At 44.3% G+C, this 23,053-nt stretch overlaps 1 protein-coding gene across 3 annotated transcripts; it reads left to right on the forward strand.

Moving 5' to 3' along the window:
- The first annotated feature begins 1,016 nt into the window (after positions 1–1,016).
- On the forward strand, positions 1,017–22,411 carry LOC128763061 (pikachurin). Of its 3 annotated transcripts, XM_053871801.1 has the most exons (25): positions 1,017–1,504; positions 8,630–8,739; positions 10,416–10,502; positions 10,658–10,684; positions 10,922–11,039; positions 11,146–11,281; positions 13,409–13,575; positions 15,313–15,425; positions 15,501–15,742; positions 16,366–16,559; positions 16,629–16,729; positions 16,809–16,909; positions 17,098–17,242; positions 17,375–17,564; positions 17,664–17,789; positions 17,907–18,150; positions 18,434–18,545; positions 18,858–18,974; positions 19,037–19,217; positions 19,294–19,317; positions 19,388–19,466; positions 19,552–19,695; positions 19,944–20,027; positions 21,299–21,402; positions 21,489–22,411. In XM_053871801.1, the coding sequence occupies exons 1-25, from the start codon at positions 1,399–1,401 to the stop codon at positions 21,638–21,640; spliced, it is 3,204 nt and encodes a 1,067-aa protein (XP_053727776.1). In that variant the 5' UTR covers positions 1,017–1,398; the 3' UTR covers positions 21,641–22,411. The 3 variants fall into 3 exon arrangements, 2 of the variants coding, with proteins under 2 accessions (XP_053727776.1, XP_053727777.1); XR_008415605.1 differs by lacking the exons at positions 21,299–21,402; positions 21,489–22,411 and having other exon boundaries at positions 19,388–19,480; positions 19,944–20,033; XM_053871802.1 differs by lacking the exons at positions 1,017–1,504; positions 8,630–8,739; positions 10,416–10,502; ... (14 more) ...; positions 18,858–18,974; positions 19,037–19,217 and having other exon boundaries at positions 19,297–19,317; positions 19,388–19,480.
- Positions 22,412–23,053: the final 642 nt, after the last annotated feature.

A 23,053-nucleotide genomic window follows, 5' to 3' on the forward strand; every position in this document is an offset into this window, starting at 1 on the left:
CAAGTGACTTTTATTTACTGCAGCCATTTAGGTAGTCAACGTCTATGACAAGAACGCTGTCCATCATGTGCCTATGACTGACTCAGTTATGACAGGTTATGATCGGAACTCTCGTCATTACACGGAATCTCTCTGAGCTCTGAGAATATGACACCTCTAAAGAAGCACACCCAGTATCTATGGATGAATTGAAACACAGATGTGACAGTCATCATGATTAGTTCTTGACTCTCACAAGGTAGCGGTTTCACAAGCAAATGAACAAATTGATAGGGACAGTGTGCACACGGAACCCAAGTGCGAGCGGTAATCTTGCAGCAAGGCGCTTGACAACATGGATGAAAGACAAAAAAATGTATTCATTTATGGACAAAATGACAGGAGGATAACACGTCGAACTGAGGAAATAATCTGGAAAGGGAGAACAAATGAGAATCTGAGCACAATGAAACACACTTTCACAAGGTGGTCAGTCCATACTAGTAGGGTACAGACAAACTAAATACAAGTCCAGTTAAAGACAGTAATATGGCAGTCAAAAAAGTCAAGGGAGGAATAAAGTACAAATAAAAACATGCTGGTGGAAACCTGCAGGCACGACAGAGACAACAAAGGGAATGAAAACAGAAAGCACGTGCTCGAACAGGACTGACCAATTTAACTCTTAAGACTCAAGTGTGCAGGAAACAAATACGAAGAGAAAAGGACCTGAAACAGGCGCATCATCAGTCATGTTCTCGGGAAGAACAACCGGTGAAAACAGGAAAACAAATATAGCCAAAATAAAAGCGAACCCTTTTTGTAAGTGACATCCATGAATGAAGCTGTTTTATGCGTTAAATCGATGGGTGAGTGGAGTGTTGTGTGACACAATGAACTTGTTGCTGGTCCTCAGGTCGAGCGGCTCCTCTCTGACCCGCTCTCCATCTGTGGCCAGTGTTGGGATTAGACGCTCATTATCTTCTTATCTCTAAATGGCTCCCCGTTCCTGCACTTCACTACTCATCTCATCTGACTGCCTTCTCAGCGTGACACCGAAATGACATTCATGCGTAAAAACGATGCGCCATCTCCGCTCATAGTTGCGCGCTTGTGCGCACCGTCGACGGCGTCTGACCTCTCCGTTGTCTCTCAGCGCGCGTGTTGATCCAAAGTGCGTCTGCCTCTTCCTCTGCTTGTCTGTGCGTTAAAGGCTCCAACCCACTGATCTTTTACCGACAGTAATCTTATCAGTGTCAACCCAGAGCTGCCTTCTTCTGCTGGATTGCTTTTCCGAGTCGGGAAGACTGTTGCGCGCAAGTTTTTTTTTTTTGCGCCTAAATTGATTTACTTTGTTTTTACACCCGCCGTCACCATCGTTCACGATGAACATTTGAGGAGTCCACAGCTGAATGAAACATGGATTCTACATGTCAAGGAAGGCGTCTGCTGCGCGCTATTGTCTTTGTCGTTTGCCTCGGCAGCGTTTGCTTTTGTGCCAGAAAGTCAAATGTTCGGAGGTCTGGTAAGTCAATAACCTGATCTATATCCATATTTTAAATTCTGTGTGTGTGTGTGTGTGTGAGAGAGAGAGATGCTATCCGCTTATCTTTCTGTCTCCATTATTAGTTGTGGTTTGAGACTGACACCCAACGTCTGTGCCATTGAACTCTATCAGTGGGTTGAAACATCACAACTGGTTTCCCGATGAAGGAGCCTGATTTGACCTCATTATTGAGTAACGTATAAAGTACAAAATACCAACTGATCACCTTCATGACAGGCGTCATCATCATCATCATCATCGTTGTTTTCTTTGACTTTTTAGTTACTGAGGCATTTGATGTCTGACTACATATGTCGTACTGCACCAGCAGTATCACTTGCATTTTCCCTCTAAAACAATTTATTGTGCTGGCAACCACAACTGTCAGGGAAGATCACCAAGCGAACACTTTACTCTTTCACGAGCAACATCTCAAGTTTTCCCTTAGTCGTTTATATTTGCCCGATTGGAAGAGCCATTGACCAATACCACTGTACCTTTGCGTCGCTCGGACCTGTTCAGCACCCTCTGGTGGACTGCACCAGGATAAAAAAAAACAAAACTGAAAACTAAAGACCGTTCTGCGATATGATTTTGGTGCTAATATTGATTTCAATTCGGCTGCGTCTGCATTTAAAGTCACACGGTCGTGCACGCATGTATCAATGTACAACACAACACAAGTAAAACATCTCACTTATCATCACTTATATTGTGTGAGGCAGGCTCCTTGGTCAGTTTCTGATCCAGGGTGGAAGTTGGGTGAACATGCCACCAGGCTTGTGCAGGCACGTCGGTACACTTGGGGAGAGCAGCTCTGATCATGGCTGAGCTGCTGCCAACATGAATCCAAGACTCAAACCCAACTGGTCCGCCGTGTCGTCTGAGAGGTGTAAATTAAGTCCACAAGATAATGTAAGATATTCAGACCTTAATATTGGCAGAGCGTTGACTTTATTTCCAGTCATTCTGAGTCTTCCCAGAGTCTGTCCTCCTTGGACTTCACTGCCTTTCGCTCTGAGCTTTTTCTCTCTCTGCATCCATGGACTGTCACAGAAACACTGTACGTCTATCAGCTCTGAGAACTGCGATACAGAGTTGGACTGGAGTTCTTTCTTTCAGACTTCTAGAGACATTTGCTGGTTTTTCCCTTCATCACGTTTTGGAGAAAGCCTGATGACTCACATCACCAGCAAGCTGGTTGTACCAATGTTTTTTTGTTAGTTCTGTTGAAAGCATTACCTCTTTAGTAACACGTGTGTGTGACACAGTTATTGGTGAAATTCAATAGTGATTTAGCATTATTTACTGGCAGATATACACTAGTATACAGTTACATGTTGGTGGTGAAAGTGACTGGTTGACCATATTAAAACAAAATAATGTTTAAATGCATGAGACAGCAATTGGTTAAGACAAAAAAAAAAGCTGATCAGTAACATCAGGGTTTACGACATTAGACAGCAAGTTAAGTAGAAGGACAGTTTCGGTTTAACTGGCACAAACACAAAGCAAAGTTGAGCCGACTGTCACCTCACGCTGTGTATGTTGCTCCTCCCACTTATCTCCTGGCCTCTTCTTCTGTTGTGGCTGCGCTGAATAGCTTTTTGCTTTATCTGTCTCAGGATGTCGCAGATATACTTGACTCTTATGTCTCCCCCACCAGTCATCTTGCTGACTTGTTTGTGCTCGATTACACTTGGGTCACTCTGGGGCGCAGTTGTGGGCGACCCAGTCTGCGTATACTAATTTGCTTGCACAGTCAAGAATTGTACAGAGAGCAATTGAAGCTCAGAAGGAGGGAGATTTCCACACATTACATTTGCAAACGAAAACAACGTGTTGAAGATGTGCCTGTTTAAAATCAGAGCGTGTGTGCACCTACGATCAAAGTGCAATTTCACCTTTTAAAATTGCGCTCATCTTTGATGATGTCAGATTGCAGGCTAAAAGAGCATTTTCTCACTTAATACACTGAAATGTGACAAAAGATCATCAATCAATTGTCATTGCAACATGCTGTTTTGTTCTTTTTAAACACCCAAACCACTGTGTTCTCTTGATACATTTCTGTGGGGTAAATTGTTATGTTCTTCACTTATTATCCAGCTAGTGGAGGCCAACCCGCAGCTATTGTTCAAAGACTTGCATTTAACTGTGAAACATAAACAATAAACCTCGCAGCACGTGCGCCAAGTGACCCCCCCCCACCAGCCTCCCCCAAAACCCCCTTCTGCTGGGAGCATGTTCAGAGCCAATGTGAGTCGAGGTCCAACTTGGACTTGTACCATCACCAGATCAACGGTCAACACGGTTTACATGACTTAGTTTTGTGTTTCACTTTGTCATTCCCCTAAACTACACTACATGAAGCCGAGACGCTCCAGTCTGCAGCGTCGCTCACACACAGATCGGGGCCACATTATTGGTGGCATGAGTTATGTAAAAAAAAAAACCACACACGTCTATGTACGCAGCTTGATATTTCAAGGAGGATCATGGTAAAATGTATGAATTTTAAAAGTACATGTACAAGACACGTACGCCGGACACGAACCAGCAACCTTGTGAGACACGCAGGGACGTGCTTTAACCGCTACACTGCCGCTAAGTCACATGACCAGCTGTGTGAGGAGAGCCTTACAGCCTCACATATTTGTAGGATGTGGCTCTTTTCAGCAACACCGTGAAACAATGTGGCTCTAAGCCTCTGACTGGTCGCCCACCCCTGAGCTAGACAGCTGAATGACATCCTGAAAGACGGCTTTGTTGAGCTCTAGTACGAATAGGTCCAGCCCCAAAGATTGAAGTTAAAATTTGTCTTACCCACCAATCTTTTTTGTTTCACATGCTCATTGTGTTGACATACAGAACCCATTTTGAGAATTGAATCTTCTCCAACAGCCTGAGACAGTGGTTTATATCAAAGACAAATCTGCCTGTTCTTCCTAAAAATAGACATGTAAATATGATATCTGTGGTCAAAATGTATCTATTATTAGAAGGCAATTTGCATTTCAAGATCAGTTTATCTGTTTGGTCGCTTCTGCCTTTTCCAGTGATTGTGTTTCTCGCTTTGGCTGGTTTTGACAGCTCATGCACAGACCCAAAAAGTAATTTGGGGCAGCTCCACCAGGAGGTTGTCAGACCTTAAACCTTGGCCAAAAGAAATATGTAGATCAGCTGATCCTCTGTGGTGACCCCCTTAGATTCAATATATTATAATACATTAACGTCAACGATGCCACCAAAAATATACATCTCATTTGGATGAACGAATAATTTTTGAAGCCTCACAAGACTGGTAAAAATATGATCCATTTTGATTAATCTGGTGTGAAAGAAAGCTGGAATAACCTCTGGAGACACAATCAGAACCTGTCTGTGGAACATGATGTCATCCAAAGCAGGTACAAAAGAAATAGAAGGCGGAAGCACAGTTTAGGTTAACAATGTAAATGAAAGAGCAATTCACACCTGGTTGCTGAAATCGCGACTAAAGCTGTGCATTACTCGCACATTTATTAACAGATTGAACTTGAATTAAAAAAAAAAAAGATAAACAAAAACCAAGCCAATAAGAGAATGAGTCAGTGCTGAAAGCAGCTCGCACTCACAGCATCCCTCCCACACCTTACTAGCCTTGGTGTACCACATCCAATTTGACAAGGGAAAAAAATATGTCAGTAAGAGTCAGAGGCAGTCAGAATGAGCACGATGAATGTGTGAATACAAGACACAAAGGTGCAAGCATGCGAACAATACAGTGTTTTACAGTTCTGTGTAGACCATCTTAATAAACTTAAACAAAGGTAAGTTGTTTTAAAGGGACTCTGTTGTGTATAGCTCAGCTTCAGTGTAGCTTGGCATCAGATTTTAGATCTCAAAATGTGGACCACCATTAAAAGGGTTTTACTGAGACAACAAATTTGACTTTGACCCCAGTTTCAATTCGCCGTTCATTTTCAACACGAAACCCTCACCCCAACCCATCATGAGTGATACGCTACGTGTAACCAGGTATTCTGCGTCCCTTTTCCAACTGTTCCAATGTTCAGTTGAACAAGTAAAGGGACAAGTCAGTGGGAATCTTTCTAATTCCAATTGATGTTTCAGTTGTTTATGATCAGTGGCCAGTGCTTGTTTCAGAGGTGGCTTAATGAGCCTGGCCATCGATGAATCTGTTGTGAAGTCACTGTGTCTGTGGCTGAAGTACCAATTTGAGTGGCACATTCTCTACATATGTGACCCATGGATGGATGTGTTGGCAGGTTGCTTTCAAGGTTCATGTCATTCTTTTCTCCTTCTGTAAAAGCATTGCTCATACTGTTGCTCGTTGAGTTGGTTTTAAGTACAGTGGAACCTTGGTTTTCGAACATCTTGTAATTCGAACAAATCGGAGTTCGAACAAAAAATGTGAGATTTTTTTGCTTTGGATTTCGAACAAAAGTCCAGAACTCGAATGCCCCCCCAAAAAGCCGGAAAAAACGCATGCGGACCGATCAGCTGACCCACAACGCGCTTTGTTATTGTGTATAACGCAGCCTCTGTATGCAGACGTGTCCCGTTTACTGTTTACTGACTACATTTACTGACTGTTTTGTCTTCATATTGAGGTTTAACGCACTGCACAGAAGCGCACATTCAGAGCTGGACACGCACCGGGCACCTCTTCACTTCTGGAGAGACGTCACTCACTCGGCAACCCCTCCCACATGCAGCGGCCACACACATAGAGGAACAGCGCACCTGCAGCAGACACTCTACATTCACTCCTACAAAAGACTATTTTAAGGCTTGGAACGCATTATTTCTTTTTCCATTCATTGTAATGGGAAAAATCGATTCAGATTTCGAACAAATCGCTTCTCGAACGGCCGTCTGGAACGGATTGTGGTGGAGAACCGAGGTACCACTGTACTTCTATTGCTCCTAGACAGGCCTCTCAGGTCCAATCACCATCTCCTGAAACATTTCAAACAGTGTGTTTAGTCATCAACAATTATGGCAGTTTAACCATGAGAGCACTTAAAACTCCTGGCTGCACCAAGGTTGACCCATTTTTCACACATTCCTGTCAGCATACAGACAGAAAAGGCAAAGTGATCGACACCTGCCACTGAATACATGTTATTTGAACTCCCACACTGCAAAAAAAGGTTTTATGCAGATTTGATATAATTGATTGTTTGCAACTGGATGCATCATTCAGATGGCAGAATTTTTATGTTTGTAGCTTTGATGAACTCAAAACTTTGAAGCTTTATGAGATATTGCAAAGTTTTTCGTGACAGATTGTGACAGAACATTGAGGAATAAAAGTTACCAAACTACTATCGGTGACTATTAACTACACATGCCACCAATGATGATAGAAAACCTACCTCTAAGGAGAGGTTTACAATGTCATGAATCAAGTCTGAAGGTACTTTGGCACAAGCATTGTTTAGCTGCAGGACCACAGCTACAACGTGCCAGTGGAGATGTATGCATGGCCTCACTTGACATTTTTCAAAGGGCTTTCTAGAGCAGGGGACCAAACCGTTTCAGAAAGGGCAGAGTGGGTGCAGCTTTTTGTTCCGACTTATCAAGCACACACAGTTCAGGGTTTCCACTACATGAGTGTGACGCACCGCCACGGTTTAAACCAGAGCCGCCGCGCTTTCAGAAAAACCATCTCTTTTTAAAGATGAACTCTCACGTGAGCAATCGACTGAAATGAAGTGGAAGCATTGAAACAAACTGATAACACATGACACATCATGGAAGTGGACGTGAATGTGACAGTATTCAGTGTGTTTTTCACATAAAAATCCTGAAAGAAACATCTGAATAACTGTCCTTTGCTTGTGGAACTCAAGTTGCGTATTCTGGCTGGGCGTACAAAGAGACGAGCCGCTGCTCAACGGACATAGATCTACTTCTCATGATCAATGTTCCCTCTAAACTGCGCACGTGCGCAACTGCGCACTGCTGATACGATTTGAAACAAAACTGAATACTGAATTGAATATAAATTACCGCAATTTCTGGACTACGGCGCTTCTTACCCATCTGCATTTCCCACCATTCCTGCGGTGCAGCGGTGCTTAAGGTCACCGCTACATACACAACTGAATGAACAGTTCAACAGTTCAGCAGTGAACTATTGGCTGGCAGATGTTTAAAAGCTGATTTCTCTTAAAGTCGCTCGTGGTCGGTCAAAATGTCCATATGCACTGAGCCAATTGGGGCGGAGGAGAGAGAATCGTTGCAGTGCAGGTTTGAGATGACATTACACGGAGAATACACACAAGTCAGGTGAGGAAATGACCTGTGTAGTCAGTGAAAGAAACCTGTTCCTTGTTCATTTTACCCTGATCCACTCAGGCACACTGTTCCATTACAAGCAGTCACAGAGGCAGAAGCCTCAAGTGGACAAAATTCAGTCTCACAAGATTCATGAGCCTTATCAGTCAGTTTGAGAAAGGATAAATGTTTGTAAAAGTTGCTTGAAGTTCCTTGATATCCAGCGGGTATTTAGTTTACTCATTGTATTGGAAGATTCTTGATGTAATATATTGTGAATATACTACATAAGTAATATGTAAAGATTCTATACAATTCAAAGACAATTGAAAGGCTTTTATTTCTACCTTTTTGTTTTTACATTTCACACATGTTCCATTCCTCAATGTGTGAAAATTGTAAATGTTTTTTAATATATATTCTTTAAAGGCTTATAACCTATTACAGCTGTCACCACAGCCGACAACGACAGGTCGCTCACAGTGGTCCAGGTGACCACTCAGTGAGTTTGAGTTTGCTCAGACAAAATTAGAGGGAACATTGCTCATGGTTATAAACATTTTTATTGTCTCCAATTCAGTGAATATCAAAACGTTCCCCTCTGATTCATTGTTTCTCTGTTGCGTCTTTATAGGCTGCGTTCTACTTGTTTTGTTTTCTTTTTTTTGCGGGGATGAGGGAAATGCTCCGCCACCTGTTCCAAAAAACCCAGTTCAACCAATGAGGTGTCACCACCTCTGTTCTGGAGTAACCCACATGACAAGAGAAGAAATGTGTAATTCATGATTTCTTTTTTTCTGTGTTCAAATTGAACAGATCGTCTCAGTCCTCCATTAGACATCCAGTTGGAGACAGTCAACTGCACGGCTTTTCGAGTCCGATGGAAGATGCCCCGACGTCACGTAAGCACCATCACCGGATACAAGGTACTTAATGAACACATGCATCGTTTCTGTGTCGACTTTGCAAGCTGTCCGTTTAACAACAAGTTCAACAGCTCACAATTAAATGTATTTTGAGTCTCTATTGTTGACTGTCTGGTGCTGGTGCAGTGAAAAATCAAAGCAAAACTGCCAGGCTTTTCTCTCTTAAAGACAATGGTTCTTTTCACAGTGAGAATCAAAGTACAAGGTTTCCAGCTCGGACTCCAAGAAAAAGCCTAATATAAACCAGGTTTCAACATTTTGCTGTGGGAGCTGTCGAAAACTATCGCTTTATGTAGTTTTAAAACTGCCTGTCCACCACGCCAACCTTGAGGGCCAAATTGATATTTGTGTTCTGATGGAAGCTCATAAAGGTCTGATTTATACTTTCACCAGGGCTGAAGCTTTCTGGGTGACAGTCACAAATCTTTCCATCCATTAGACTGAATGTGCTTGAAACAGCACTAGTCGGGTCTCTGTAGTGTCTCGGGCTCATGCAACTCTAAAGTTTGATTTGAATAAACCCTTCACAGTCTGGATCAGTTGGAAAAGTGTGCACTGTGCTCTGGACCATATGTCCTCTCTAAGAGGATTACTCCTTGCTTCCCCACTACTCACAGATAGATCAGTGCTTTCATGTATCCAATCAATTCTAAAGTCCATTATTAATCTGGTTTCCTCTTATCATTTCTTGTTTGGATCTTGTTTACGCTCATCCATGGGTGTCTGACTTCAGAGAACGTTTTGTATGTTGTCTGTAATCTTCATTTCCAGTCCTACCAAGTTTGATCCGAGTAACTGATCCGCTAAAGTCTATTGCAGTCATTTGATAAGTGGTACAGTGGTGCCTCGGTTCTCCACCACAGTTCGTTCTAGATGGCCGTTCGAGAAGCGATTTGTTTGAAATCTGAATCGATTTTTCCCATGACAATGAATGGAAAACGAACTAATGCGTTCCAAGCCTTAAAATAGTCTTTTGTAGGAGTGAATGTAGAGTGTCTGCTGCAGGTGCGCTGTTCCTCTATGTGTGTGGCCGCTGCATGTGGGAGGGGTTGCTGAGTGAGTGACGTCTCTCCAGAAGTGAAGAGGTGCCCGGTGCGTGTCCAGCTCTGAATGTGCGCTTCTGTGCAGTTTGGCTGTGACAAAGTCATAAACCAAGTCACGCTCTGTCCCAGACTCGCCTCATCCCTGTCTCCAGCCGACAACAGGACGTCAAACCCTGGAGTGAGCGCTCCAGCCTCGGAGGTGTCGAGGTTTTACACCTCAATATGAAGAAAAAACAGTCAGTAAATGGACCTAATGGGACACGTCTTCATAAAGAGGCTGCGTTATACACAATAACAAAGCGCGTCATGGGTCAGCTGATGTGTTTTTTCCGGCTTTTTTTAGGGGGCGTTTGTTCGAACTCCGATTTGTTTGTAGTCCGGGACGTTCTAAAACTGAGGTACCACTGTACTGTAATGGAAACATGCGGTCCCTAGTGGTGAGAAGAATAAATTACATCTGATAGCCGCATGTTGGTGAAACAGGGAATTAAATTAGTGACTATGTGATCATTAGTAAGTGTTGCTCATCAAAAGTAGCAGCCGGGTGATTTATCGGCTACATTTATGAACACTCTCATTTGATTTTGTTTCGATGAAACTGGCTAAATTTGAACACATTTGAATGTGTTTCAGGTGTTTTACACAGAGGTAAAGAACAGTCGAACAGCAGGCACCGCCTCCTTGTTGGAGGTTCCACTCAGCTTGGACATGCTGACAACTGTGAGTTTTGATTCTTCTTTTAGATGCTTACATTGAACATATGAAACACACACATATGAAATTTGATGTCTGTTTTTTTTCATCTTCCCATTCATTTCGTGTACTCTTGTCTTCCCTAGAACTGTCTGAACATTTTTACTTTTATTTCCTCACAGGGACAATTTGATGGACAAGCGGGCTTTGTAAGTCAATTTCTTACAGATAATAGTAAACACCCTCTCCTTGCCTTGTATTTGATTTGCCTCTTATCATTTCCAACATATGTGAACGACACTTTCAGGGTTCTGAGAGGTTTTCCATCACTAATGTACCCTTGTTCTTTTGTCCCTCCACTTTATTTTCAACATTGTTCACGCTCCTTCATTCTCCTCATCTTGTTCCACTGACTCTCCTTCCTTTTTGCCACATGTCGTTGTAAGGATGTGGATATTGGTAAATTAAAGGTCAACACCAAATACAGAGTGAGTGTGGGCGCCTACGGTTGGGCTGGCGAAGGCCGACCTAGCATGCCGAGAGATGTCAGCACCGCCGCACATGGTAAGACTGTGAGAATAAAAGCATTTACTTATCAGGCTTTCATTTCCCCTCTCAAATGCACTTTCGCTATGATTTGCCTGAAAAGAGTTTCTTCCTCCGTTCTTAGAAATGTGCATGTCCCCTTCACCCCCCACTCAACCTGTCGTCATGGCAATCTCCGACACCGAACTCGCATTGTCATGGCAGCAAGGAGAGAGTGAGGGAAGTTCACCTGTCCTCCACTTCCTGGTTGCTTATATCAGGTCAGTATTAACTGACTCGGGGAAATAATTTATCCAAGTTTCTCTGAGTTTGCTGTGGGAGGTGTGCAATGTGTATAAAGGGGTGTTAAACTGATCCGACTCTGCCAGCACATATAGGTTAACCAGTCAGGTGTCAGGTGAAACAAGCAACACCTGACATTCAACCGATTACAGGCTTCAGTAGGAAAAAAAGGCAATGTGTCACTCTTCGCCACCGCTGCCGAATAGTGGCGTGTGACACGATCAAACACCGTGCAGTGCAGCCTGAACGATCATTTATACTTGTCATGAACAACGCGGTGTGACAGAATGTGTTTTTTTTTAAATACAAGTGCCGAGAAAATTCTGGCAACACAATCCTCCACTTTCATCGGTGACAGCACCGACTCTGCGGCTCACTGCCCGGTTGGTTGGTGACTGAACAGGAGCGGTTCAACACAAGTGGAAATGAGTTACACTTTCCGACCCGGGTGTCACACTTTTCCTCTTTATCGGATCACTTCTTTGTCGGCCATGGTGTCTAGGCCCCGGTTCTGACCGTTATCATGGCGGCGCATCAGTGCTATGTGTGATCCAAAGTCTGCATACAGCATTGTCAACCAAACTATCTACAGCCTTCTTTTTACTTTATATTTATATTATATACAGACAGGGGTTGGACAGAATAATGGAAACACCTTGAAGCTAAAAAAAAAAGCTTTAAGGTGTTTACATTATTCTGTCCAACCCGTGTATTATTTTTTTATATTATTATTATTATTGTTTGAAAAGTAAATTCTTTCAATTTCAATTCAGTGCATCCCAACCACCATCTCACCTGGTTTGTATGATGGTGTGCTCTTGAATGGTTGGAACAGAAGCCTGTAGCCACTGTAGTCCTTTGAGGACCAGTTTGACACCCCTGGCGTATGAGGTCACCAGCACATCATGACTGACTATTTAATCCCTATACGACTGTTTGATCTTGAAAAACTGCTGTAGATCTTCTAGAATTTCTAGATGAAGTCAGTAGGCCCTCTGGATTCTGTGACATGAGGAACTCATTTCTGCGTTTTGCAGATCATGTGTTGTTGTTGGCTCCATCAAGTTGAGACTTCAAATTGCTCTGAAAAGGTCAAGTCAAGTGGGATGAGGACCATAGTTCCGAGCCTAAATAAATCCAAAACAACTCTGCAGAGAGATATAATGTGCGTGGACATTGTGTCTCTCTGTTGAGGTGGGACTTTATGCATCTCATTTTCTCAGCAGCAAAAGTGAACTCTTATAAAGCGACACACTGAGGCAATTGGACGTGAGTCTATTGTGAGTGGGGGATAATAGAAGAGGAAGCTGAGACTTAGAAAATGAAAATGAAGCTGTCAGAAACCAAAAGCAATCTTTTGAAGATGTTAATTGTTTATTCATACACTTCATCATCACTAAACAAAAGAACTCTGAGGAATGTGATTTGCAAAAAGCATCTTTTTAGGGACTGATGATGTGATGAAGTTAGGGAGACCAGCCACTTGGACAGGTGGAGGGGAGCAACATGGGGTCGGTTGGAGATGGTGATACAAATGTGAGGTCATGGAGAAAATAGGTGTGACTCGGGAGGATGTTGTTGGTGTTAAAGTGGTTGAGGCTAAAACATACAAGTCTGTTGAGAAGTGTCTGCAGTAGAAAAGTAAAGTAAGAAAATCCGGTAAACTCCGAAGGGACTTTATCGTAGTGAATGACAGAGTAATAACCTTAGGAGGAGTTCTCAGACACAACTGGGAACTGAAGAAAAAGCCTAAAATAAAGACGCTGAAGATAATAAAACTAAAAGGGAGAAAAAAAGTTTGCATGAATGGCAAGCAAAACGAAATCAGTAGTTCAGATTCCGTGGAGCTGCTGCTTCGTGCACCCGGGTTCACCCGCTCGTCACAACATGCTCTGAACAAAGCCGATGAGAAACTGTCACTTCCTGCCACAGTGCCTTTTGCAAAATCACTGCTTTTACAGTGTTTTGTTTTCATACAAGAGTGTTCTTCGTGGCCATTTTTCCTACATCAACTAAAAAAAGAGCAGTATGGCAATAAATATTTATTCTGTTGTTGTTGTCGACACATTTGGATGGTTGGTTTTTGAAATTTTTGTCACCCGCAGGCCAGAGATGGACACAGAGTGGACATACATCCGGGAGCCTATTGAGTCCAATTCTATGGTTTTGAAAGGCTTGCTGCCACAAACGGAGTACCAGTTTGTCATCAGAGCGGTCAATGTTCATGGAGCCAGCCCACCCAGCCACGTCAACAATCCAGTGCGCACTCTGGGTAAGAATAAATCTGAATGCAGAGGTGGTGCCGACAAAAGTGTGGCTATTTTCACCTGCTACGTTTGCTCATGAGCTACAGCTATGTGATCTATATCAGTATTTAAACTTTTGTTTGGAGGTGAACGGTAGGGTTCTCTGACATTTAACAATACAGCGACGTTCATCCAATGGTGTTGTATTATTTGACAGCGTCGTGTTTTTCCTGACTTGTTTGTTTACTCCCTGTGTTGGTCTGGCGCATGCTCGCACAAGAAACATATCCACCCCTGATTCAAAATGGAAGTGACATGTTTGGGTATGGATCGCTGGAATGTAGGACAGCACCTGTCTGTGTGTCAGAGGGGTTTCCCCTGCAGCCTTGACATGATGGAGATGTGGAGCAATACTGCCATTCCCATGATTATTGTGATGTTCAGCGTGGGGGAGGGGCTGCTGGCGGGATTGATATTAAAGCACACAAACACACATTGTCCCAAGAGTGTGCCACCTACAGACACGACAGATGGATTAAAAACCGAGCATTGATGCTGACATTAATGAGCATTGAGCATGAGATTATCAGAGGCAAATATATTCCCGTTACTTCACAGATGAATGAAGTCTATTGAGTCGGTGTGACAGATAACTTGCACCGTGTTAGAAAGTCTGTTCTTGTCGAAAGTTGTGCTGTTTAATTCAAAATAGAGGCAGGCAGAAGGGCCTGAGGAGGGAGGCGTGGTTTCTCAGCAGGGAATGGAAGCTGGTTCAGTTGGAGTCTGACTGGATGAAGGACATTTAGGACCCCTCTCCTGCCCTCACTGGGAGGGCTGCGACCACGAACATGCTCCACTCCACTGCTCTTCCCAATACAGTCAAGTGTTTACGCCTGTTTTGTGGGGTGAAGCGGATTGAGGGGGATTGTTACACAACAGCAGATTATGGGGTTTTGCTCCCCCTTCACCTCGCCGGCTCAGTATCGCAGAATTAATGTCATTAGGCTGCTCTAATAAGCCCTCTTCATCTGCCCGATAATTCAATTTCATTTCCTCCGTCCATGGAATGCCTCTTATTGCTTCACATCTCACAACCAATAAGATTGTCAAGGGGAACAAGTGAAGGCTACTGTGCTGTGCAGTTAGACGGCTCCAGCTGTGAAGAGAGTAGTCAATGCAGCGCTCTCATTGTTTAAGCAAAATATTCATTTGAACTAGCTTTTATTTTCACCTTGAAAAAATGTGGAATCTATACAAGCAATAATAAGCAGCAGTGGGTGGGAATGAAATTGAGACATAATTCCTCATCATGCCAAAATGCAGATCAATACCCGACATTTTTCAACGTTTATCTGGCCAGAAAATATTTCTCGAGAGAAAGAGTGCGTTACACGTTGTCCTCACTTTGTTATTGTGTGGCTTTCCTTCTAAGCCGCCACTCTGATTGGAGGAAATACTTTTGAGTATGTGGTGCAGCAGCCTTGGTACAGAATCACAGGTAGAATGTGTGTGTCTTGAGTGAGCTGTTACCACCACCATAACAACTTCATGCTGTCCATCCCACTTTCGTGAACATTGTAGCTGTGTGAAGGGAACATGTGACCCAGTCACCATCATCGTTTTCACTGTCATGGCTCCATAAACAGCCTAAAAATGAATAGCACTGAGCAAACGATTGCAGTTCAACAAGGGTGCAGACACCATTTGTGGCACGACAGGTAAATAAATACATTTACTTTGATGCAGTTTCATTTTCCCCGCAGGACCTTCGGAAGTTGGCAGTGGGGATTATGGACGCTACTACACCGACATGGGGGACAAGGATGACGATGATTTTGACATTGATGATTCTGACTATGACGTCTTTATTGAAGAAGTAAGTCTGCGCTGACTTTGAAAGCGCTGTTCACAACTAGTGCGAATACGTTTGTGTCGTTGTTTGTTGCATCAGCTAAAGCCGTTCCCGGGAATCAATGAAGACAAGAGCAAGTCGCAGCTGCGTTCACGCTCTGGTCCATCGGGTCAGAACGTCGTCTATCGCATGAACACCATCGCTCCTCCCCTTGTGACCGAGGGTGCGCCACCGTATACCACGTCCTCCGCCCGACTTGACTTCACAGATCTCATTTTTCCAACAACATCCCAGACTCCGAAGAGCACCGTTGAGCCCACTACCATGCCGACGACCACAAGGTATGTTCTGTGAGTTGTCCATTAAATTATAAACTGAAAACTTTTCAAATAAGCTGAACAAGCCTGAAAGATAGTTCAGAGAAAAACTGTGGCTGTTTGAACAGCGCTGTTAAAATGTTTGTGTGACCTTGGATCATGATGACCCAGTCTCCCCCAGTTGGACTGAGAAAACCTGTACATTGCAAGCGGTTGTTATTGTGTGCCGTAGTGCAGTGAATGGCTGCCAAGAAGAAAGCTTAACAGTTTTGCAGAGTACAATTGAAAAACATCTTGAGCATCCTAATTGTCACCAATTTTTCTTGTCTTGTAATTACAGTAAAAAGCCACAGACTAAAATGCGGTGTTTTCAGCCTATGACTAATTCACCATAAATAAAGTGTTCTGACACTTGACTGGGAGGTGAAGGGCCTTGTTTTCCTTCATTTGTCTATCATGGAAATGACTCCCAGAGGAGGCTTGAGGTTTGTTTTCTTGAGGTGGATCAAAGGGAAGTTGCTGGTTGAGTCAGGTGAGGGAGGCATTTGACAGAGGGTGTCCTTCAGTTGGAGTGGGAGTTGCCACAGAAAGATGAATGTGGCGAATGTTTGGTCTCATTTCATTGTTCTTGTTGTTCACATTATCAGCACCACCTTGCCCACCACCACCACAACAACAACCCCGGCACTATCCCAGTGGAAGGGAGATGTTCCTCGCGTGTATGACCTGAGCTGTGAGGACACCGTGTGTCCAGCTGACAGCTTCTGCCTCAGCGACTATGAAGGTGGTGGCTCTCGCTGCCACTGCAACCTCGGACGAAAGGGGGACTTCTGTTCTGACGGTGAGTGAATTCATGTTGGTTACCTAAAATATAAACCCTCTGAGATAACATTCTTTCTCTGCACTTCAGTGCTAAGCGTCAACTTCCCCAGGTTCTATGGCTACTCCCATATGACATTTGAACCCCTGAAAAATTCTTACCAGACGTTCCAGATCACTGTGGAGTTTAAGGTGAGCGTGTAGAGTTCAGTTCACGGGCTTTGCCAGTTTGGATCAGCCTGATGCAGCAACAGTGTTTCTCCGGCTCTAGGCGGACTCGGAGGAGGGTTTGCTGTTGTACTGCGGTGAGAACGAACATGGTCGAGGAGATTTCATATCTCTGGCTCTGGTGCGAGGGAAGTTGCACTACAGGTCAGCAGAAAGAGAAAAGCGGTGGCGTTGAAATGAGGAAAATAATCTGTGAATTATAGTTTATTATCGAGTTGGGTCTTCTCACTAGGAAAACATTTTCTTTTCACATGATGTCAGTTAGGCTTGATGAGAATTTAGAAGAGTGCATAAGGTAAAACACCATCCTCAAGTATTTTTGTTCCCACCAGGTTTAATTGTGGAACCGGAGCTGCTCAGATCATCAGTGAAAGTGCCATCGTCGTGGGTCAGTGGCACACAGTCACCATCTTCAGAGACGGCATGAGCGGGTGGCTGCGAATGGACAATGACAACCCGATATCTGGACGTTCAGAGGTAACCTGAATACTTCCAAATGAAGATCACATTTACTGAGCGGTGTTTTTCTATGTTTGATGTCACTTGGGATTTACATGACTGTCAGTCAAGTCAGTCAATGAACAAGGAACCATGTTGTATGTGTCGCAGGGCCAGTATACCAAGATCACATTCCGCTCCCCGCTGTATGTGGGCGGGTCACCAAGTGCGTACTGGCTAGTCCGGGCGACAGGGACGAATCGTGGCTTTGTTGGCTGCATGCAGAGTCTGACCGTCAACAACAAGGCCACAGACATCAGACCCTGGCCGCTGGGTCGAGCGCTGAGTGGAGCTGATATCGGTGAGGATGTGTTTGTCGATGAGATGACTTGAACAACAGGACGAGGACACGCTTCAGTGGCTGCTGAACCATGGTTTATCTCTTGTTTCTCCTCCTCAGGAGAGTGCAGTGACAGCGTGTGTGACCTGGTGAGATGTGCCAACGGCGGCCTCTGCTTCCCAAATCGTGCTGACGGCTTCATTTGTCTGTGCCCACTCGGTTTCCGAGGAGAACTTTGCGAAGAGAGTGAGTCAACTCTTGGTTTGTTCCTCCATCTCTGAAGACCGTCATCATAAGTCTTCCGGTAATTACGCCGCAGTTGAACAGTGACTCACTTTGTGTTTTCTTCTCCTTTCACGGCAGGCTTCTCTGTGTCCTCGCCGCTCTTCAATGAAACTGTGTTTTCCTACGCTGTGATACCGTGGCCCCAGTTCTCCCAGAGCTTCCTCTCCTTCATGGAGTTTGAGCTGACGTTTCGTCCCTCGACACCTGACGGGACTCTGCTCTACAGCGACGATGCAGACAGTGGAGACTTCCTGGCCATCAACATGGTGGACAGATATGTGGAGTTCAGATTTGACTGTGGCTCTGGAGGAGCCGTGCTGAGGTATGATGCTCCATCTCCGCCATCTATGAATACAGATGATCCGATTGCAAGTCTCTCATTGGCGTACTGTGGTCGACAACATGTTATGACCTGAAGCCGCCCATATATATGGTGCTAGTCATCCGAGTCACTGGTCCAAAAACGGCAACACTGATTCACGAAAGATGGAAGACAGAGTTGGGGGCGAGAGAATAATGAACAGGGTTAATTCGTTCTCTGGTTTCTGTTGTTGTTTCACTTGTGATGTGGTCTGTGGTTGTTAATCATGACGTAACCACTGCAGGAGCCAGGAGCAGATCAGCCTGGACGCCTGGCACGAACTGAGGGTGTCTCGCACGGCCAAGAGTGGAATCCTGCAGGTGGACGACCAGAGACCCGTGGAAGGATTCACTGAGGTCTCCGCTCACACGACTCATGAGTTTCACTCGAACTGTAATGAACCATGTGAGAGGATGGAGAAGGAACAAAGCAACCTTTTAAATTTCAAACAGCAGTCTGACAATGGAAAGTTTAAAGATGAAAAGCTGTGTTTATTGCCATTGATCGTGGGCGCTCTAATTGTACTGTATTTTTCTCCCTCCTGCTTCATCTTGTGTATTTCCATTTCCACTTTTCAACATTTTTCAAGTAGAGAATTGACTGACGCTAGCATGAAATGAAGCGATAACAAAAGAGAGAATCGAATAACAGCCTGCTTGTGTCTGCAGGGAGCTTTCACCCAGATCAACTGCAGCTCACCTCTCTACATTGGCGGAGTGCCCCGATATGACAAGACCAAGACGACGGCAGGCGTGGTCAAGCCCTTCACTGGAATCGTTCAGAAGGTAAAGTCTTCGGCACGTGGGTCAAAGGTGTCGGGTCAACTTCATCGTCGGCCTCTCTTCAGCTCATACTCAACGACCGCACCCTTCCGATCACGTCGGGATCCGCCGGAGGAGTGAACATTGCCAACTCCCCGCATCCCTGCGTGGAGAGCCCCTGCGCCAACGGCGGGACCTGCAGGCCCAAGTGGGACGGGTACGAGTGCGACTGCCCGCTGGGGTACGATGGCAGGAACTGCCAGAAAGGTGTGTGTCTGTGTGTGTTTCATGTTGTTATCTGACTAACTTCTCTTAACATGGAGCTTTGCTTCCTCAATTCCAGAGTGTGGAAATTACTGCCTGAACAGTGAGTCTGATTCAAGCTGTAAAGGCTGCCACCTTGTGATCGTTTGGAGTAAGTGCAGTTTTCTCCCCAGCCGTCACCGAGGCCATTGAGATCCCGCAGTTCATCGGCAGAAGTTATCTCACGTATGACAGCAGAGATATTCTCAAAAGGTTGGTATTCGCAGGTGTGTAATTTATGGATGCCGGAGCACCTCGTACAACTCGCACAGCTTTTTGATGTCCATCCCTCCTGCAGAATATCCGGGGCCAGGACCAACCTCTTCATGCGGTTCAAGAGCACAGCCAAGGACGGCTTGCTGCTGTGGCGCGGGGACAGTCCCATGAGACCCAACAGTGACTACCTGTCGCTGGGGCTGAAGGATGGAGCTCTGATATTCAGGTACACGACAGACAGCAGTAGTGAAGTAGTAAAGAAGGATTAGTGCTGCGCCTTCAGGACCAAGGATGACACGTCAGTTTGTTGTGGTGGTTACATACACCACCAACTTGGGGCAGGGACGGAAAGACATCTGGGACAGGCTCAAAAGATGATGGGCTACTGTCTAGCTAGGAGGACCTCCCTGAAGATGTTGTTTCTAAACAAAACCCCAATTGTCTGCATCGTTTTTCTCTCCCATGCTGCTTCAGTTACAACTTGGGCAGCGGACCTGCCAACATCGTGGTGAACGGGACCTTCAGCGACGGAAAGTGGCACAGAGTTAAAGCAGTGAGGTAAGCAATGGTGACAGAGGCTGGGAATCTGTCGGCTCTGTACCCTCTCTCTCTCTCGGAATGTTTCGTCAGTCAGCGAGTGCTTTAGAGCAGGGGTTCTCAAGCTTTTTGATCTTGGGGCCCACATTTCCACAAACAAATGGACCTGGGCCCCATTCAAGTAATAGAACTGATTCATGACTCTTGATTTTATTTGTGATCAATACCATATTTAATCTACTTACACGTTAACAAAACGAAACCTTGTGAAATGACATGAAACCATGTGATCATCACAAAGATATTTATTTGTCAATGAAAAGTCCAACCAGCCGCAGAACCAGGTGCAAGTCATGTTTATCGATTTCACAAAAGAAAAAAAGGCAAAAATACTCTTGATGCAAACTGTTGAGACAATTGGAAAAACTGTATAAAATGCTGAATAAAATACTAAATAAAATAAATATTAAAAAACATGTCTAAGTGTCATAAAATAAAATGTGTATTTTATTTAAACTACAAAGAAGATGTAAGTGAAGTGTAAATAAAAGTATCACCGTTTCAAAACTGCTTCAACAAGAAAAACATAATTCTTGATTTTTTTTTTTTACTATTGGACTTTATCTAATTTACAAAAGGAAAAAATACCCTTGATGCGAACTGTTGAGAAAATTGGAAAAACTAAATAAAATAAATATAAAAAAACATGTCTAAATGTCATAAAAAAATAATGTATTTTATCTAAACTACAAAGAAGATATAAGTGTAGTGTAAATAAAATTATCACAATTTCAAAACCGCTTCAAGAAGAAAAAAAAAAATCTTGAATTTTTTGTTTTACTATTGGGCTGACATCACTTTCTTTATCATTTTTCCTATCACAGATTTGCAGCAGTCAAGTCAATGCAGTGACACACTACTGCCACCATATGTGGCTAATGTATTAAAACTGAGTGTCTCACGGCCCAAAGGTGTATAACAAAAAACTTTTTGCGGCCCTCTAGGAAGCGCTCATGGCCCATCCACTGACCCAGTGGTTAAGAATCACTGCTTTAGAGTCCATGTCATACAGTCCCATGAAAGCGTGAGACCAGATTGCTCGGCAAATATCAAGGATTTCTGCTTGAATAACTGCCCTGACCATACATTTTGTGCTGACTCAGCTTTCACAACATGGTGATGATTCATCATATATTACAGTCAAGTAGGAAAAATTCAATTATTTCAATAGAAAAATGGCGGTTGAAATGATTTCGTACCAGTGCAGCTGGAATGGTTGGATTGTTTTTCAGGGAAGGCCAGTCGGGGAAGCTGACAGTAGATGACTACGGTGTGAAAACCAGCAGAGCGCAGGGCAAGATGAGGCAGCTCAACATAAACGGGCCGCTGTATGTCGGTACGTGGCTCCAACCTCACCGCACTCACACCGTCGCCATCCGTCCTGCTCCTCATCATTCACCTTTGTGTGTTTTCCCTCCACAGGCGGCATGAAGGAGGTGGCGCTGCACACCAACCGGCAGTACGTGGGGGGCCTGGTGGGCTGTGTGTCCCACTTCACTCTCTCCACAGACTACCACTTAGCTCTGGTGGAGGACGCAGCGGACGGCAAGAACATCAACACCTGCACCAACTAGACTCTCCGCAAATGGAGGAGAATCATTTCAAGTGAAAATCTGGACCAGAGGATTGGCACTGGAGAGACTTGGTGGAACCAAAGTTTAAACCAAATGAGAGTGTTTTGGCTAATGAGACTTTTTGGAATTCTTTTAAAAGACATTTTCCACAGGATGATTCCCGCTGTGTTTTCATTTCTACTGTAAATTTGAACGCTGGAAGAACAGAGTGATCGCAGGGATCAAGTGTCACGGCCTCGAGCTGTTCCCGGACCTGACCCAGAGAGCAGCTCACTGGGATAAACTTCTTTATAGCGGATTTTGCTTTGGACTGTAGAGGATTTCTGTTTTGTGCTCATGTACTTTTGGTGAGGTAGGCAGCATTTTTTCCAAGCCTGTGTAATGTACGTTTCCTAGTTCCTACCGTCTAGTTCCGGTCGACACACTTCTTTTTCGATGCGCACGACACGTGGGGGTCTGTTGACACGGTGGAGTCGCCAAACTCTTGGACCCTGACCCAAACCACCCAGGTCTGTGCACTTCAGCCTTGAAATTGCTTTTGAAGCTTTTCTTACTGTAGACAGAAGCAGGGACTGACTGTGTTTACATGCCGAGCTTACTCTTAAAGGGACATTCCGCGAATGTTCCATCTGAACTCTCTTTTTTGATGTTGTCAAGGTTGATGTCTCAGTTTAGAGTAGTTCAGTACATCCGTTTTCACTTTTAGTATCATTAAAAAAAGAATGTCTTGTGGTGTTTTTTTTTTTTTTTTTTTTTATAAATGTGTCCGGTCTCGAGTAATAAAAGCATTTAATAAAAAAAAAAACTGCCTGACTGAAGATTGTTCTCTCTACCGCCACCTCCTGGGAACCTCCAGGGCCCGGTTCGAACAGGCTGAAGAAGCACCGTGGCACCAGGATGTTTCCCGCTGTTCAACCTACACATGGTCACTGAAACTTGTCACAAGGCAATGACTTGACAAGTATCTACCAAAGGGCGATGATGATGATGTCACAGGCTCTTAGGACTCAAGAGATCAGGTGACACTTTCTGTTGTCATGCTGAGGTCAGTGACCACCCTGGCCGGGGTGTGTTGAAGTCCCCTGGACTGTTTAACCCCATGGCAGAAGTGATCTAAAATGTTCATAATTCAAGTCATTGAATTTTCCGACCTGCTCATTCACAACGGGGCAACACATTCATTGAGTGGAATATTTTATCGAGCTCCATGCCGCTGATGGCTCTTAATGTGTTGCAATTGCATTATCGCGTGCGGATATGGGACACAAACACAGTGCGCTGCCACGTCCCTGACTGTTTGGTCCGTTCCAGCCTGAGGTTCCAGCACCCTGTGCATGTGTGACTTCACCCACACTTTGTAGCCGTAGCATCGCCTGCTCCTCGACCTTGTTGGTAGTAGTTGACAGTGTGGGT

This window comes from Synchiropus splendidus, chromosome 7, assembly GCF_027744825.2.
Source record: "Synchiropus splendidus isolate RoL2022-P1 chromosome 7, RoL_Sspl_1.0, whole genome shotgun sequence".
Classification (NCBI taxonomy): Eukaryota; Metazoa; Chordata; class Actinopteri; order Syngnathiformes; family Callionymidae; genus Synchiropus; species Synchiropus splendidus.

Bases quoted from the DNA above. Each gene is read 5' to 3' on its own strand.
- LOC128763061 (XM_053871801.1), top strand. From the start codon at position 1,399: ATGGATTCTACATGTCAAGGAAGGCGTCTGCTGCGCGCTATTGTCTTT. The intron at 18,546-18,857 runs GTCTCCGCTCAC...TTGTGTCTGCAG, and splicing joins CCGTGGAAGGATTCACTGAG to GGAGCTTTCACCCAGATCAA. The intron at 21,403-21,488 runs GTACGTGGCTCC...TTCCCTCCACAG, and splicing joins AAACGGGCCGCTGTATGTCG to GCGGCATGAAGGAGGTGGCG.